The sequence below is a fragment of the Protomyctophum bolini genome, assembly GCF_963924005.1.
Source record: "Protomyctophum bolini genome assembly, chromosome: 3".
NCBI lineage: Eukaryota > Metazoa > Chordata > Actinopteri > Myctophiformes > Myctophidae > Protomyctophum > Protomyctophum bolini.
In genome coordinates, this window is record NC_137864.1 from 18,489,711 (window position 1) to 18,507,263 (window position 17,553).

The following is a 17,553-nucleotide window of genomic DNA, read 5'->3' on the forward strand; positions in this document are numbered from 1 at the left end:
CTCAATATACCAATAATAAATGGTGTCCATAAACATTGATCAAATTCAGTACATAGTTTTTTGATAGTGATGCCGGAAGAGTCAAAGGTTGTGTACTTGCTACTTGACCAAATAAGTTAACAAAGTACACTAGAATTGTGTTGAGCAATGGACATTGTTAGGATTAGCATTTCCTGGTCCTGAACTCTTCTTCACTACACTACACTATGGTTAAAAATAGCCTAAACTTGCTGTCCTAAAATGTTGAAGTCTGAAGTGTAGTAATACAAATGCGTGCGTGCATGGGTGCGCCAGTTTGAGACAGCCTGATAAAGAGAAAGTGGGAGATTGACGTGAGAGGAGTGACAGAACGAGATTGAGACAGTTTTTTTGGGGGGGAAAGGGCACTATAAACTCCTTCAAATAGGCAGTCTAGGAAAAGTGTTGGCAGCTGCCGAATAATGCTTTGAGAGAGAGAGAGCGAGATGAAAAAAGAAAGCGAAGCAGGGCTTTCCGATTCAACTTCAGCTAATTGAAAGAGATTTTTTTATTTAGAATGGACTGCTATAAGAGCACAGGAATGGAGAGCCACACACACAGCAGTAATGAGAGAGAGAGGGAAGGAGGAGGTGGTGGTGGTGTTGTTGTTTTGGAGGCAGAAAGGCGAATAGAATTAAAGTTGAATACAAGGGGAGAGGATTCTGGTTTGAAATGTAAAGCACAAAGGTAACAAATGGAAGATTTCTTTGAAAGCAGAACACTCGCCCATGCACTGCTCGCAGGATTGAGGCAGGTTTAACCAAGGCTTAATTTGTGCAACCCAGGTCCCCTTTGTAAGTGACGCATCACCCACGATTTGTTGCCGCGCTGAGGAAGGCTCTGTCGACAACAAAGTATAAATGAGACGTTACACCATTGGTTCTCAACCTGTGGGGCCCACTGGCGCAGTGTTGTTTTTGGCAGCAAATTTCTATTTTAGTTTTGTCAATAAAACTTTTAGTTTTAGTCAAATCTTGTCACCTGGAATGTTTTTGTGTTCGTCTAGTAAAAAATCCGAAACCGCGTGTGCAGGGACCTTTACCGTGTGGGGGAATTACTGTAGCAGACAACACTCTCTCTCACACAAATAAGAGTGTGGTATTCTCTCTCCCTCCCTCTGCCTCTCTCGCATGCACTCACACTCCACATTGTAATTAGCAGGCAACTGTGCAACACTCTCTCTCTGTTTCTACTGTAGCTCAACAGCGCTACTTTGGCACCTGTTGGTAGTACCCTAAACATACATGCATACGTAGGGACACAGGGATGGACATTGCTGTTCCTTGGAGTGGCTGCACCACTCAAAAAAAACTAAAATACAAATAGCAATAGCCACTTTGCTCGTGAAAGAGAAACACAATGAAATGCCGTTTAACATGTGTGATATGTTTTAGGCTGGTTTAGAATCACATGTTGAGCTACGCAATGCATGCGTACCATACTGCAAGGCACGCCAGCTGCCACTGCCAGGCTGATTTGAATGTAAAACACAAGCCCCCAGCACGGCTGGCCAACGTTGAAGCGCTCGACCCCTACTGGTCAGAGCTGGGACTGCAGGCGGGCCCATGCATTTTTAGCACGAGTAAACCCCCGTGCACCTGGGGTTTAACATTGAGCACTTGTACATTTTGGACAGCATATTTTGGTGTCCAAATCGAAGAAATGTGGAAGTGGAATAGCAGGGGCTCTATCCTTTATGACTCTATGGTAAAACACCGGTGAACAATCATGGATTCCTCGTCGAGTCTTACTGGGATCTCAGAACAAATTGGGTCCATAAAGCAAGTCGGAACGGCTCGGAATCAGGCCAAATTGTCACAGGTCCACTCAGGGTTGATGCTGTGATTTGAAAGAATTCTCGGAACGGGTCGGAAACAGATCCATTTTGGGTTTGGGTCCATTTTTTTTGGATTTGTGAAGATTTTTATCCAAATATAACAATTAATTAATTCGTATTTGTCAAAGAAAATAATGACAAAATGAAAAGATTTTTTTTTTCTTGAAACCCTAGAAACGTAATTTATTTTATAGTGATAGATTCTTAATATTTGTGTTATGCACCCGAGGTGCCCAGCCCACATGGACATGGACTTATAGGACACAACATATAAGTCATTGCATAAATATTGCATAGGTGTACTGTACAATAAAATCTGTTTTATGATACCTAGTAGTGCTTGCGAACCTCACGATTAAACATGCCTATTTTTTTGTTTCCTACATTGTTTGTACTTATTTCAAAAGGTTAAAACACAATTTAGTATTGTATTGAAAATAGCATAAGCAACGCTTGTGAGCTTGTACTGTAGATCTGCTATTTTCACTATTTTGGGTTATTGGGAGACATCAAAGTTCTCTTTTGGCCTTGAGCTAAAATGTTACGGGCAGCATGGCTTTGCAGATGGGTACACCCGAGAAACAAACATTCTCTATACATCTTAAGACAGAAAACCAACTGCTAGGATCACTGCATTGAGTATTACCACAGGGATTTGCAGGGGTGGAAAAAGTACTCAAATATTTTACTTAAGTAAAGTAAAAAATGCCTCGAAATGATACAGTACTTTCCACCACTGGGGATTTGTGGGTCATTTCACCTGCGCGGAGTGCGCGCACGCACACACACACACGCAAGACACAAGCAGATTCACACATGCATAATAGAAAGGAGAAAAAAACAACAACTCTTGCCCGGAACCATGGAGAGACAAATGCGGCCCTTACCACCTCATCCACAACCACTTGGAGCACATTGTCTCATTATTCAAGCCTTCCTGTCCTCTTATCATGCACAACACAATGGAGCGCCTCTGGATGTTGTGTGTGTGTGTGTGTGTGTGTGTGTGTGTGTGTGTGTGTGTGTGTGTGTGTGTGTGTGTGTGTGTGTGTGTGTGTGTGTGTGTGTGTGTGTGTGGCATGCAAGTACATGTTGAGGTTACAAATATGTATTGTCTTTTTAGTGATTATATCTTTAACTTTTTTGATAATAATTAATACATGAAACTAATCAAGGTGAAGAAATTCAAATGAATCCATTGCATTGGATTTTAGTATTTATATACATAGTGGTACAGTATATTGCTACTGTTAAAGTACTCGGGTAACACATTTGTATTTTGAGTGTGTGTTAAATTGAATCAGGGAGTGTGACAGGACGGTCTCAGTCCATCACTGCAGACAGGATGTGTCATGCAGATCCACAAAGCCACGCAGCGTATACCCTCCTGTGGCCATATAGGAATATTGGCTTTATTATTGCTTGTGTCTCTGTCGAGGGAAATGCGCTAGTTGGGTTTCGTGTGTGCGTGTGTGTGTGTGTGTGTGTGTGTGTGTGTGTGCGGAGCTCTTCCTGCCCCCTAGGGTCACCACCAGCTTCTGTTGCTTTAAATTCTCTACCTCTACCAAACAAATACAGAGAATATTTGGGTGGAAATCATGCACACACATGTAAGCGTGCGTGCAACAGGCACACACAGGCACACACACACACACACACACACACACACACACTAAGATACAGCAACCCCGCGGTAGAGAGAGTCCCAAGTGTACGCCTTAAGAGTGATTGAGCGCTAACTCTAGGTCTGACAGAGCCCTGTGGGGATTGAAATATTCATGCAGCTGTATGTTGTGTTATTGTTATCTGGGTCCTGGTGGTGGTGGTACATATGTGTACATGTCCTGGTGGCGGTGGGGTCGTATGTGTACATGTCCTGGTGGTGGTGGGGTCGTATGTGTACATGTCCTGGTGGTGGTGGGATCATATGTGTACATGTCCTGGTGGTGGTGGGATCATAATGTGTACATGTCCTGGTGGTGGTGGGATCGTATGTGTACATGTCCTGGTGGTGGTGGGGTCGTATGTGTACATGTCCTGGTGGTGGTGGGGTCGTATGTGTACATGTCCTGGTGGTGGTGGGGTCGTATGTGTACATGTCCTGGTGGTGGTGGGATCGTATGTGTACATGTCCTGGTGGTGGTGGGGTCGTATGTGTACATGTCCTGGTGGTGGTGGGGTCGTATGTGTACATGTCCTGGTGGTGGTGGGGTCGTATGTGTACATGTCCTGGTGGTGGTGGGATCGTATGTGTACATGTCCTGGTGGTGGTGGGATCATATGTGTACATGTCCTGGTGGTGGTGGGGTCGTATGTGTACATGTCCTGGTGGTGGTGGGGTCGTATGTGTACATGTCCTGGTGGTGGTGGGATCATATGTGTACATGTCCTGGTGGTGGTGGGGTCGTATGTGTACATGTCCTGGTGGTGGTGGGATCATATGTGTACATGTCCTGGTGGTGGTGGGATCATATGTGTACATGGTGGTGGGATCATATGTGTACATGTCCTGGTGGTGGTGGGATCATATGTGTACATGTCCTGGTGGTGGTGGGGTCGTATGTGTACATGCCGCACGTGCTACAACCTCACCTCGTATTAACCCATTTTGACCTGACACTAGATTCTACAAAATGTCTTCTGAAAAACCTGTTTCTATGTCAGTCGTTCATGTCAAGGACCCCCAGAAATGTAATTGGCCTCAACCCCCTCCTGAAAATATGTTGTTTCAGGGACACCCCCAAGGGCAAAGATTAGTTAAAAATGTTCGCTCTCAGAGAATATATATTCAATGATTTGCGCCACTCGGCACTCTGTGCTGCGCTAAGAGCTTGTAGATCTGCTATTTTTCAATAGCTAAAGTATGACATAATGCTTAAAACTCCAACAGGAGTTCCCACCCAGAATGGGTTAAAAACAGAGACACGGGTGATGTCGAGCTGCGAGAAATGCATCCTACTAACTTAAGTCTTTCTCACCAGCGGAGGAGGTTGTTTTATGTCATTCTACTTACTGTACCTGCTTTCTTCACCTCCCCCCAAATGTAAAGATAGAACTGGAGAGAGGAAACTAAAAATGAGCCGTGTTTATTTATAGAGAATTATGTGGGATGTAAAACCATAGCAATTGGTTTTATGAAGGCAATGATGTATAATGTGAGATGACATGAGCCCTTTAGAGCTCAGAATAGCGACAATATGCCGTCCGATAAGTAAGTGTGTGTGTGTGTGTGTGTGTGTGTGTGTGTGTGTGTGTGTGTGTGTGTGTGTGTGTGTGTGTGTGTGTGTGTGTGTGTGTGTGTGTGTGTGTGTGTGTGTGTGTGTGTGTGTGTGTGTGTGTGTGTGTGTGTGTGTGTGTGTGTGTGTGTGTGTGTGTGTGTGTGTGTGTGTGTGTGTGTGTGTGTGTGTGTGTGTGTGTGTGTGTGTGTGTGTGTGTGTGTGTGTGTGTGCGTGCGTGTGTGTGCGTGCATGTGTGCCAAATCACCCCCCCCTCCACTGCCAGATTTATTATGCTCCCTTGACGGGCTTTCGTTTATCTGTATACCTTTTCAGCGAAATGAGAAATAGACTCGGCTTTGGTGTCAATGGCCTCTATGCATTTATTGGATTAGGCCAGCTATGTATTATATTGGCCATTTGCATGTGACATTATTCCTGATTGGATGTACAGGTAATTCTGAGTTTTCACCTATGCTCAATTTACAATGTAGGCATTTAGCAGATGCTCTTCCCGGACCTCAAATTGGACGTCCGGGCTTAACTTCCGCTTAATCGAGCCATTGAGTTATTAGTTATCGAGTTATTCGTAGTACTTCCGGCACTCTTCCAGGTGCTTCAACACGCCACTGAGCAACTTGCATCGAAATGAATAGCGGGGGGGCGGGGCTAGCGCTCCGGTTCGGTCTCTATCCTTATAATACTAATACGGGGTATTTCATGTTTTACATAACATTCTTCTTGCTACCCTGAAGAAGGCAACTTGGTCTTGCCTTGTCCACAATAAAACATCAAGGCATACGAGTGTGCGACTAATACATTTTTTTTATTAGCGTTTATCCCGTTGGCTGGCACCTCCCAAGGACCGGTGTGTGTGTGTGTGTGTGTGTGTGTGTGTGTGTGTGTGTGTGCACCCTTTGATAACCGTGTAAATCTGTCTCCCACCTGTGTCCTCTTCTCAGGTATCTAATGAATGTGACGTTTGAAGGGCGTAACCTGTCATTTAGTGAGGACGGCTACCAGATGTATCCCAAACTGGTCATCATTCTCCTGGACAAGGATAGGCGATGGGACAGGGTGAATATGTTCTGTTCTGACCTCTCCTCTCCTCTCCTCTCCTCTCCTCTCCTCTCCTCTCCAGGCTCTCTTCTCGGTATATCCTTCAACCCCCATCTGTGATTTATCTGTCACAATATTCTGTGAACTTGTCCTGGCCTCTTAGCATCAGTTAACCCCCAAATAATCATATTTGAACTGGGGACCCCCCCCCCATATCCTGATAAGCACTTGGAATGTACAAGCTCACAAATGTACATTGCGTTGCGTTGTGAGGCTTTGTGAGCTTGTAGCTCGGCTATTTTCACAATTTTTGCCTCTACAATTTGGCCAATGCTTGATCAGTTATAATATAGTTTGTTGATTACTTTTGATGCGGTAATGATCTTTTCTTTAAATTCTCCCTGTTTGTTTGTCCCTCTCTCAGATACCCCCTCAGTATTTGTTTTGATTTTGTATTTGTTTTTATTTTGTTCTGTTTTTTATTTTAAATTATATTTTTAGTTGTACATTTGTATTGTATTTGTTTTATTCAGGACCCCAGGAAGGCTAGAGGCTCAGTCATGTGTCTCTAATGGGGATTCTTCAATAAACATAAACATAGGCCGGTAACCTCTGCCTACTTTATGGGCGTCAGTCCAACTCCAGACCTGTGTCAATCAAAAAATATCAAATCATAAACATAGTCTTTTAAACCCCCCAAATAATAACAAACTCACAAAATAGACAGCACAGAATATATAGGACCTTACCCTTGACAGATGGCGTTAACTATATTGTTGTATATTAAATAATACAACATGCACTTTTAAATGTTGATATTAAAATAAATCAGGTATTACACCCTGTATTACATACCGTTACAGTATGATCATGTGGGAGGGGTTAGGGTTATGATGTCACTAAAATGGTGTTATTTCGATTGGGCTTTTTGACTCAAAGGCTTTCAGCTTTCAAGAAGAAACCAAAAATACACAGGGAAGACATTATTTGAATATTATAACCACACCTGGGGGTCTATTACAGTAATGTTAACTCCATAGACACATGCAAAACAGAATAAGTACAAAAATCACGGCACTCCATCTTTAACACATTTAGTACCGGAAGTGCATCAAAATAGAGGCTCCGGGGTGCCAGAGTAGTCACCAGAGTAGTGATCGCTTTTATTTTGAAAGCCATGAATCGGAAACACTTTCTTAAAAACGTTGACTGACAAAGTGACCTCACAATCCCCGATCATCTTAATATATTTATATACGCTCCAAAAAGCGTTCATATTTTGCGGGAGAGACGGATGAGGAGCAGAAATGAAGCGCCAGCATGTCGATCATTTTAACACCACGGAGAGCGCCCTGGATGAGAAGATACGAGTCATTCTTTCCGCCGCGCTAACATGGGAGTCAATGACAAGCTAATAGTTGCACAGAGCGTTAGCATACGGCAAGCGAAAAGCGAAATGCCAAAAAAAAAAATAGGAATAATTCGGAATATTCTTATCTCGCCCCGTGTCGTTTGGACGTCGCTAGGACGTCCACAGACGTCGAAGGCACCACTCGGTTCGAATCCTTATGACGTTTCCAGACGTATTTTGTACTAAATGTGACATTGAGCACTTGAGGAAGTATAGACCGTTCTTCCGGGTGCTTCAAAACGCCACTATCCTATAACTCTATGGTCCCGTACCACAGGTTGAGAACCACTGAGTTAACCTAAAAAAAAACAACCCACAAACAGTGCTCTTAATTCACTAAACAGACGCCTCTCTCTCTGCTGCAGGTGGGCAAGTGGGAGCGGCGGTCGCTGACCATGCGCTACCACGTGTGGCCGCGCTTCGAGCTGTACGCGGACGCCGGCGAGCGTGAGGACGACCACCTGTCCATCGTCACGCTGGAGGAGGCGCCGTTCGTCATCGTGGAGGAGGTGGACCCGCTCAGTGGGACGTGCATGAGGAACACCGTGCCCTGCCGCAAGCAGCTCAAACTCATGTGAGATTAGATTACAATCTATACAAGCATCCATAATGTTATTATGGATGCTTTGCAAGCAGGGCACAACAGACAAAAGGCTGAGATATACAGTATATATAGATAGATGGATGGATAGATGGATAGATCAGTGGTTTTCAACCCTTTTCATGTCAAGGCCCATCATTTATTCAGAATTTGAGCCACGGACCATGCACCATTTGAGCCTCTCAGACCTAAAACGTAGAATATTTTGTAGTCCTTAATTCCACATTTGTCCACAATTCCATGCTGTATTGATGTGGTTACCTGTGAGTGGGGAGTGTTGGCTGATGAATGAATATCAACATCCTAATACATCCTGATCAGTGTATAAGTAATATACTACTTCCAGTAATATTATTACTTTTTTCCAGTAATATGTAACTTAACTAGTTACTTTCACATTTTGAGTAATAATATTACATTTACTTTTTTCCAAAAGTAATATTATTACTATTTTCACGAGCCTTGGTGGAACTGTGGGTTTGAGTGTTTATTTATAATGGTAGACTGGATAGGGGTCAAGTTGCTTTGCAGACTGCTGATCCGCTCTAGATCTAGACTCTAGAGCGGATACGGAAACGATGCACACTCGTCGGTACGCATGTGTGAAGTATCGGATGCAGAAGGGCGGGCCTTAAACCGTCCGGAACACGGAACAACAACCTAAACTGTTTATTTTTTGTGACCAATGTATATATTTTTTTAAGCAACTATAGCATTTGTTTGCTTTAATAAACAACATAAGTTGTTCAAAGATTGCGTTTCATTATCTATTTTAATGATCGATCAATCGATTGTGTTCTGGCTTGGATCAAGGGAAGTAACGTACGAGGCCTACTATCTCTTAACTACTATCTCTCAGGCTTATGGCATATCGTTGTTTGTTGCTTTGTTTTCTGTTTGTTGGTTGTTCATTTTGTAAAGCGCCCTTGGTTTCATGAAAGGCGCTATATAAATTCAAGCTATTATTATTATTATTATTATCATTACATAAGTTCCTATTCATCGGTATTATCACAATGATTCATGTGGGTGCGCTGCCAGCACCCACATGAAGCTGTGGGTGCTGGCGGCGTGTTTCCTCCTCCGCGTCATCGGTGCCCATACCCGAGGCGGGGTTGGCGAAAGGTCCTTTCTGTGTGGAGTTTGCATGTTCTCCCTGTGTCACCTAGCGTAAGTACCCTCACAAAAAACATGCAGTAATCATGGTCTCTAAACTGCCTCCCCCTGGCCAGCCGGAGCGCCTGATGGAGGGGAAAGGAACTGGTTGGAATAACGTGTTCCTTCCACGCGCTACGTCCAACCAGAGAAACTCCCCCCTGTCAGGTGTAAAGGAGCAACTTGGACACTCAGGCAAGAAGGAAGCATGAGTTCAAGTCTGTTGCTCTCCCCATGTCCCCCATATATGGGGACAAGGTTGGCGGAGGGTTTGTAGAGCCCAGGATCACATTAGATAATTGACACGGGGGTGAAAAATTGGTTACAAAATCGTGGGATAAAAATTATTACAAAAAAAAGAAAACCAAAAATTGACCATGAAAAGGGTTGAAAACAAAACAACATAATGGGCTGATGTGTGTCCTTTCTGATCTCTATCTTCCAGTTTCATTTTATTTTCTATCTTTGAAAAAGACACCCAGGTGGTGTTCTATCCTCAAACCACAGTATAGACCTGTTTGTTGAGAAGTGTTTCTCTCCTCTGCTCCCCAACCCCACCCCCAATAATCCACGCTGTCAGCAACCAGACTGGAGACTCCGGCATTTACATCAAGCGCTGCTGTAAGGGCTTCTGCATCGACATCCTGAAAAGGATCGCCAAGCTGGCGAAGTTCACCTACGACCTCTTCCTGGTTACCAATGGAAAACACGGCAAGAAGATCAACGGCACATGGAACGGCATGGTCGGAGAGGTGAGGACATAGCTTGGTATACTCTGTCGACCTACAAGCCCACACAGATGCAGGGTGTGTGTGTGTGTGTGTGTGTGTGTGTGTGTGTGTGTGTGTGTGTGTGTGTGTGTGTGCACGTACTTTCAAACATGGCTCGTTAAGAACGTGATGCCTTGTGGGAAACGGAAGTATCTTGTGTTTATGTGAACTTGTGCTGTTTATTGCGACCGCATGTCGCATTTACTATGAAAACCTGCATTGCGGTGTGTCACGTCACACCTCGTTACATCATGCCTCCATCTCCATATACGGAGCTGACCTGTACTGACATTCCATATATTGATCCTACCCCAATCCTAATCTCCCGAAAATGTTAACAAACCTTAATTTCTTGACATATTGAACTGGACTGAGAGAGGGGGGGGGGGGTTGGGTGAGGTAGAATGCAGCCTCAGGAATGGACCCACTTCTCTCCTTCACACATACAGTACTACCATAGCAGTGCTGGACAAAGTCCTCAACCCCAGGACTAGAGTCAAAGTATATTGTGTAGAATGATACTCAATGTTGCTCAACTACAAGTGAAAGTTTCTCTGTTACTTGAGTTAAAGTGCTGGAGTACTTAAAGGACCACTTCACCACTTTTCAACTTATCTTCATATAATTGGTCCTCACTAATGTTCATGATAAAATACCACAATTGTTTTCTACTCAGTCTGTCTCATAGGAGGACTGTGAGCAGTTCAGAAACCTATCCACCAGTGACATCGAATTTTTTAAAACAAGATAAAAAATAATAATATTTAGATTTTTATTATCTTGAGAACGATGGCTTCCATTATCGCATTGAAAGGAATAGAAAGCCTGCAGTTTCATTCAGCTTGGATTCGCCATCGATCATGTCACTGGTGGACGGGTTTCTGAACTGCCCACAGCCATCCTATGACTATGAGACAACGGCGTCAACTCCGTGGGTGCGCAGGAGCCGAAGCACCCACTGGCAAAATAATAAGCCAATAATAATAAGTTGCGGGGCGGGTGGGCACCTTAAAATATATAGGCTACTCTAAGGTGGGCACCCACTGTCGTTAGAGGAACCTTCCGCCACTGCTATGAGACACAGACCGAGTAGGAAAAGAATTGTGGCATTTTATCATGAACATTAGTGAGGACCAATTATATGAAGGTAGGATGAAAAGTGGTGAAGTGGTCCATTAAATGTAATTAAATACCTGTGTATTCAAAAGTACATGCCTTTAAAAAGGCTATTCTGGCCTTCAAATCCATCCCTATATTGCGCTGGTCAGAACAATGGTCACCGGGTTATGGCCATCTGAAATGTTACAAACTGCTGTACAGTAACACTGCTGTATTGCCCCATATTTGTGCAATTTAGTTTTGTGCTATAGTAAGTTTGGTGCAGATTGGAGCAACACTGGGCCTGTGGCCTCCAGGACCCCTCATGCCAGTTTCCGTGCACTCCCCCCCGCCCGCGCGCCCACCCGCCTCCCACAAGCTGCGAGCAGAGAGAGAAGAAAATGTATCCGCAGCATGAGTGGCACAACAAGCGCTAAATAATATAGATATAGGTCGGATATAGGTCCTTGGGATAAATTTGGCCATAGTCACTGTCAATGTCTCCAAATGTGCTGACCTCATCATATTTGTGATGATGGCTATAGGCATTTTTAGGCAAAGGAGTGTTTTTTGTGCAAAGCTAATGCTTGCAATGGATTCAAAATCATGAAAACCCCCTAGTTTGACACGTCACATGCTACTTAAAGCATAATGAAATTTGGAAATTGTTGCCTTATATTGGTTGCTAATGGTACCCCATCTTTCAGCAGCTGTCACAAAGTTTCCCAAGGGAGTTGGGTTGGAACAAATTTATATGTGATTGTAGACACCTTTATGAACACATCTGTGAAGAAAGCTAGTGGTGAGCATTCTTTTCCTAGATTTTCTACACATTTAAAAAAAGAACTATTTAAAAATAGTTTTTTTTAAAAGCAAAGAATTTTAGGAATAAGGGGTAAGGCACCGGCAAAAATAGGGCCCATAGTGTACCTGGTGCAGTGACTATTGGCATGCCAGACTCCTGAACAGCGTTTGTACCAAGTTTGGTGCAGAGTGAAATATACTTAAGTACAGTACTCACCACCACTGCACATTAGACATACAGCAGAATGCTTCCATTACACGTTGATGTGATGTAATTGATTCTGATACAGCTGCAAATTGCTTTATTATTAAATGGCAGGCATTACCTGGTTAAAATGTGAAATTGTTTTGACTATGGTCCAACCATGTTGGGAATATCTGTCTGCGAGAAAGTAAGCGTTGGGGAATGCACGTTACACGCATGTGTGGATGCTAAACATAATAACGATTTAATTTTAATAGGAGAGAAGGGACACACAATGGAATATAATGAATGATTGAGAGAGAGCTAAAGAAAGAGGAGAGAGAGAGAGAGAGAGACCAAATCAACTTTCTGTCATATCACAAGTTTACAAGTTTAAAGAATGGGTGAAATCTTTTTTTTTTTTTGCAGGCTCTATCCCCTGTGAACTGAGTCACTTTCAAATATTGCCCAGTGCCTCAGGCCGTAGGTCTAAATATACCTGCAAAGACTCACAGAAAGGGGGCTAAGCTTTGAAAAGGAGCGAGCGAGAGAGAGAGAGAGAGAGAGAGAGAGGCCATCAACAGAACTACTGTACAGACCAGCCAGTATAGTAACCCAGAGTCAAAACTATTCCAGTTTATTTACGGCATACATACATAGATATACACATTTATTGATCCCGAGGGATGTTCAGTTGTCATAGCAGCACCACAGAAACAGGTACAGGTATGACTAGAGCAGTAAGATAGCCTAAACCAGGGGTTCTCAACGTTTTTGGCTGGGGACCCCCGGAAATGCTTTGGCCATGTCTCGTGACCCCCGCCCCCCTCCCCACCCACAATACAAATTGACCGCTACAATAACCTTAATAATAGAGAAAATACATCATAAATAATTACTGAAACGGTGAAACCAGATATAATCATTAACCCATTTAGACCTGAGGTCGATTCTACAAATGGCTTCTAAATCCTGACAGTTTTTTGAAAAACCTATGTCAGTGGTTCTCAAACTATTTCATGTCAAGGAGCCCCAGACTTATGTAACTATTTCAATAGCTAAAGTATAACATAATGCTTAAAACACCAAAAGGGGTTCCCGTTCAGAATGGGTTAAGGAAAGTTTATGCATTTACTATGTGTTCTATGTAAACTCTTAATTTCCAGCCATTCAGTTGCAAAATAATTATCTGGGGACCCCCCAAAATAATTTGGCTCCCCCCCCCCAAACTAGCACTGGAAACCGACATCGTCATTTCGGAAAGCCATGCATTGGAGGGGCAGCCCCTCAAAAAGTATGTTTTGAAATACCGTATATGTATCTTTCAAATGCAGGAATTAATAAGAAAATTTGATTTTACCCGAGTCGTGACCCATGCATAAAAATTGGTCCGTGACCCACAGTTTGTGAAACAGTGTTCTATAGACGTTTAACAATATCCAGTCTGTTTTTCCACTGGACATGTCTTTGACCCCCATCTCTCTCTCTCTTTTTCTCTCTCTCTCTCTCTCTGGGCCCCAGGTGGAGTTGAAGAAAGCTCACATGGCGGTGGGTTCGCTTACCATCAATGAGGAGAGGTCGGAGGTCATTGACTTCTCGGTGCCCTTCATCGAGACGGGCATCAGCGTCATGGTCTCCCGTAGCAACGGAACCGTGTCACCCTCCGCCTTCCTCGGTGAGGAGATGAGCCGTGCACCTGGTGCATTTGGAAGATGTCCAAGTCATGACGTCCTCTACACAGTACACACACACACTCACTCGGATGAAGACATGAGTAGGATTTGACAGGAATAGACTGTGGCGTCTACGGATGACGCAAATTATTATTTTTTTAAACCAAAAAATATCAATTAATTTGACACCTGCACAGTAATTCGAAGACGAGGCAGGATTTATAACGAGCTCGTTAAATTAATTTGCATGTCCATTCTATTTTTTGACCGGTGTTTAATGGTGGTTGGTATAGTACATCTTTGGTCTGTTTTTAATTTCACCATGGGTCTCACACTGAGACTGTTGTCTGATTTTTTTTTTCTTTCTTTTTTAAAACGTTTGTTTATTGGTTTCTGACACAAGCATACATTGCATCTCCACCAAACAGTTACCTGACTGGCCTGGACTTTGAATTTGAAATTGTTTATAGGGTCAACATAAGTAAAACAATATAGCCTTTCCTTAGGAGTATCTTTTTATATTTTTCCAAAAAGAATACGAACAGCCAATAACATATTACAAAGTTAGCCCCCTCACTGGGGATAATTCCGGGAGGAAAAACGGGCAAGCACCAGGATGAGTTGTCCAGTATTCCTTAGAGATATGTGCCATATTCAAACAAAGACTAATCAGGTGTGACTGTGGCTTTTCAGGGCACTTTCAGGGAAGTGTTCTGAAAGGGCACATCTGAAGGCTGTCTGGGAATCAGGAGGTGCCCGGTTCACTCCCCAGCCCCGGTCTACGAGTCGAAGGGTCCATTAGCAAGGCACTTAACCCCTGACTGCTCTCAGAGCAATGCACTAATAGATAAATGCAGAGGACACATTTCGAGTGTATATGTGCAAATACACAGTGACAAAAATACCCGAAAGGAGTGGGGACTGCAGGGGACCACATTATTACAGTTCATTTCAATGTCATTGCCACCCGAGTGGCCACCACATTGTCATCTGGTGTCCACGAGCTCAGTGTCTCGGGGCCACGTCATACTGTAGATCTTGTGGCCATGATGACATAACTGAACTGCACCGGGTCACTTCTCTGGAATGGCAGACTGGCCCCAACTCCAATATCAAAGGCGAGAGCATTTGTTTTTTTCAAAACTGTATTTTACAAACTGCCGAGTGATGGGAAAATCACATATTTCACATAAACCACAGTCAGTTACAGTTAAAGTAAGGACCCCTAATGTACACAAGCCTTAGTGCTTAGTCTTTTAATCCTCTGCTAGCACATGGTTTCCCAACGACTGGTACTAGTACCACTAGTGATACTTGAGCCCCCCTCTGGTGGTACTCAGAGGAGTCTCCCAAAAAAAAGAAAAAATGAAAAAGTGGAATGAAATATTTATATTAATACAGGTATTGTTCTGACCAAGCAATTGGTTGAAATATAGGCTCTCCAGTCGTGCTGAAATGAGTATGACAGCACACCTAGCCGTAAGATTTTAGGACGGATCACGATTAGAAATATATCAGTTGTGAGCAGCAGCAAGATTGTCTTAGGAAAGGAACAAAAACAAAACAATTTAAATAGTCTAGCAGACCTTGTATTGAACTGTGCTTTCCTGTGCTTATTCTACAAACTGTTTTCGATCAAATCAATCAAGCGAGTCCATAACTAATGCAAAACCTTTCGCCATTGTCATCAGTGTTCAGAAATTTGGGACCATTTCTGACCATTGGTGAGGTATTTACCAAGCTGTTATGAAAACATATAACGGCAAAGCACAACTCATGTACATTGATGTACGGCATTGAACAGCATTGAATGGTATGAACGAAGACATAAATACAGATGCCGTCAGCAGATATGACAGAGGGTGCAATTTTGCTTTCAGTTTCCTGCACGTCTTTGATGAAAGTTGACTCCAGTAATTCCGACAGTTAGCAATTATCATTACTCAGCCTGATAAATGTTATGTGATGTCACAGCACATAGGGCTGAGATGTTACAGACAGAATGCTAATTATACCTACTTAATTATGTATTAAGTAGGCAAATTAATTAAGTGGAAAATTGGAATAACTGGTATGAGAGAAACACACCTGTCAATTTAAAGAAGCTGTAATCCGGAACTTATTTTGAACGAATACAAATGTATTTGAACCAATCTGTATGGCTGAATGTACTATTACTGTTTAACTAACTAGCACACTGGTTGCTAAACACTGGGTCGGGGCCCATTTTTTTATTTGGGTCTGCCTGAAGTGCAATATCTCCCCTGAGCAAGCGGGGGCTAACCCTCCCCCTCTTGGCTTAATTGGTGATTTGGTTTCCCACATCTGAGTTATTGCAGTTTTACGGCAACTTTCATTTCCCCTTTTCTTTTTAAAATGTAATACTGGTTAATGTTTGCACAGATTAACTGCAGACTCATTCATAATACATAATACATGTGCACACACGCACGCAAGCACACACACACACACACACACACACACACACACACACACATACATACACACACACTGTGTACACAACACTTCCAAATACAAATGAACATGCATCTACCAGAGAGATGTTTTTTTTAATCATTTTGATTAATCTCCTCTCTCTCTCTCTCTCTCTCTCTCTCTCTCTCTCTCTCTGTCTGTCTGTCCCAGAGCCCTTCAGTGCTGATGTCTGGGTGATGATGTTTGTGATGCTGCTTTTGGTGTCGGCTATAGCGGTGTTTGTGTTCGAGTACTTCAGCCCGGTGGGCTACAACCGCTGTCTGGCAGACGGACGAGGTGAGACAAACACATTCTGTACTCACAGAGCACATTGACAAAATCTGGCGACCGTTGCTGTAGTCGGGCAGAAACCTTGTATCTCCACATTTCAACTTTTTATTTTTATCTATCTATTGTATTTTGTTTTCGTAAATTAATACCCTACTTCGTCATACAAGAGTGTGGCATTGTGAGCTTGTAGATCGATACTTTCGCTATTTAAAAAAAGTGGTTAAGTGTGTCCGTGGGGTTGAAACGTAATTAATTAAACATTGGGTCCATTGGATCACAGATTTGTTTTTCCATTTCCTGAAAAAGTGACACTTTCGTACGGTTAACACCCGACAGTGACGCAATGAAGGACATCTCTAGGTAAAGCCATCTTGGTACTGTACATCCACTGTTTGTTAAAAAACAAACAAAAACTACCTCTATGTGACCCTTTGGAGTAGAAGTCTTTTTAAAGATTAGGAGCTCTTATCTTCGTTTGCGATCACTTAAGCCCCTTTGTTAATGAACTGGATCACTGACAAGAACTTACTGGCTGATGTTGGGAGTTCTTAGAAACACTCTGGGAACATAGGCCTTCTTCCATTGCGCTGTGCGATGGCCTACAAATTAAAGTAAGTTATGTATGGAAGTATAAACGAACAGTACAACATGTATAGTGAACTTTTATTGAAAATAATCTTTGGTCTCTTCTATGATGAAGTAATTTACACAAAACATAATAATGTTTAAATATATATATATATATATATATATATATCAATACAAGGTTTCTGCCCAACAGCAATGCTATGTCAACCACCACTGCTCTACAAGATCACATCAAAGGATAACTTCTATTCACAGAATACAGTGAAATTATGACTATTAGAGAAGCTTAATAGTGTTATGAATCATACATACTGTAGCTTCTCGCCTTCTCCTGAATAATGTTACCATAATTCATAGTAAAATGGCGAAATGTT

General features: G+C 42.8%; 1 protein-coding gene across 1 annotated transcript in view; it reads left to right on the top strand.

The window, feature by feature from the left end:
* grin2bb (glutamate receptor, ionotropic, N-methyl D-aspartate 2B-b) overlaps nucleotides 1-17,553 on the top strand; it is a gene marked incomplete at its 3' end in the record, with an annotated part of 123,228 nt that overhangs the window by 88,436 nt on the left and 17,239 nt on the right. Inside the window, exons 6-10 of the mRNA XM_080757229.1 lie at nucleotides 6,033-6,147; nucleotides 7,906-8,114; nucleotides 9,877-10,048; nucleotides 13,674-13,827; nucleotides 16,472-16,597. Of these exons, the coding sequence (XP_080613355.1) occupies nucleotides 6,033-6,147; nucleotides 7,906-8,114; nucleotides 9,877-10,048; nucleotides 13,674-13,827; nucleotides 16,472-16,597 (776 nt within the window). The remainder of the gene's footprint in view (nucleotides 1-6,032; nucleotides 6,148-7,905; nucleotides 8,115-9,876; nucleotides 10,049-13,673; nucleotides 13,828-16,471; nucleotides 16,598-17,553) is intronic.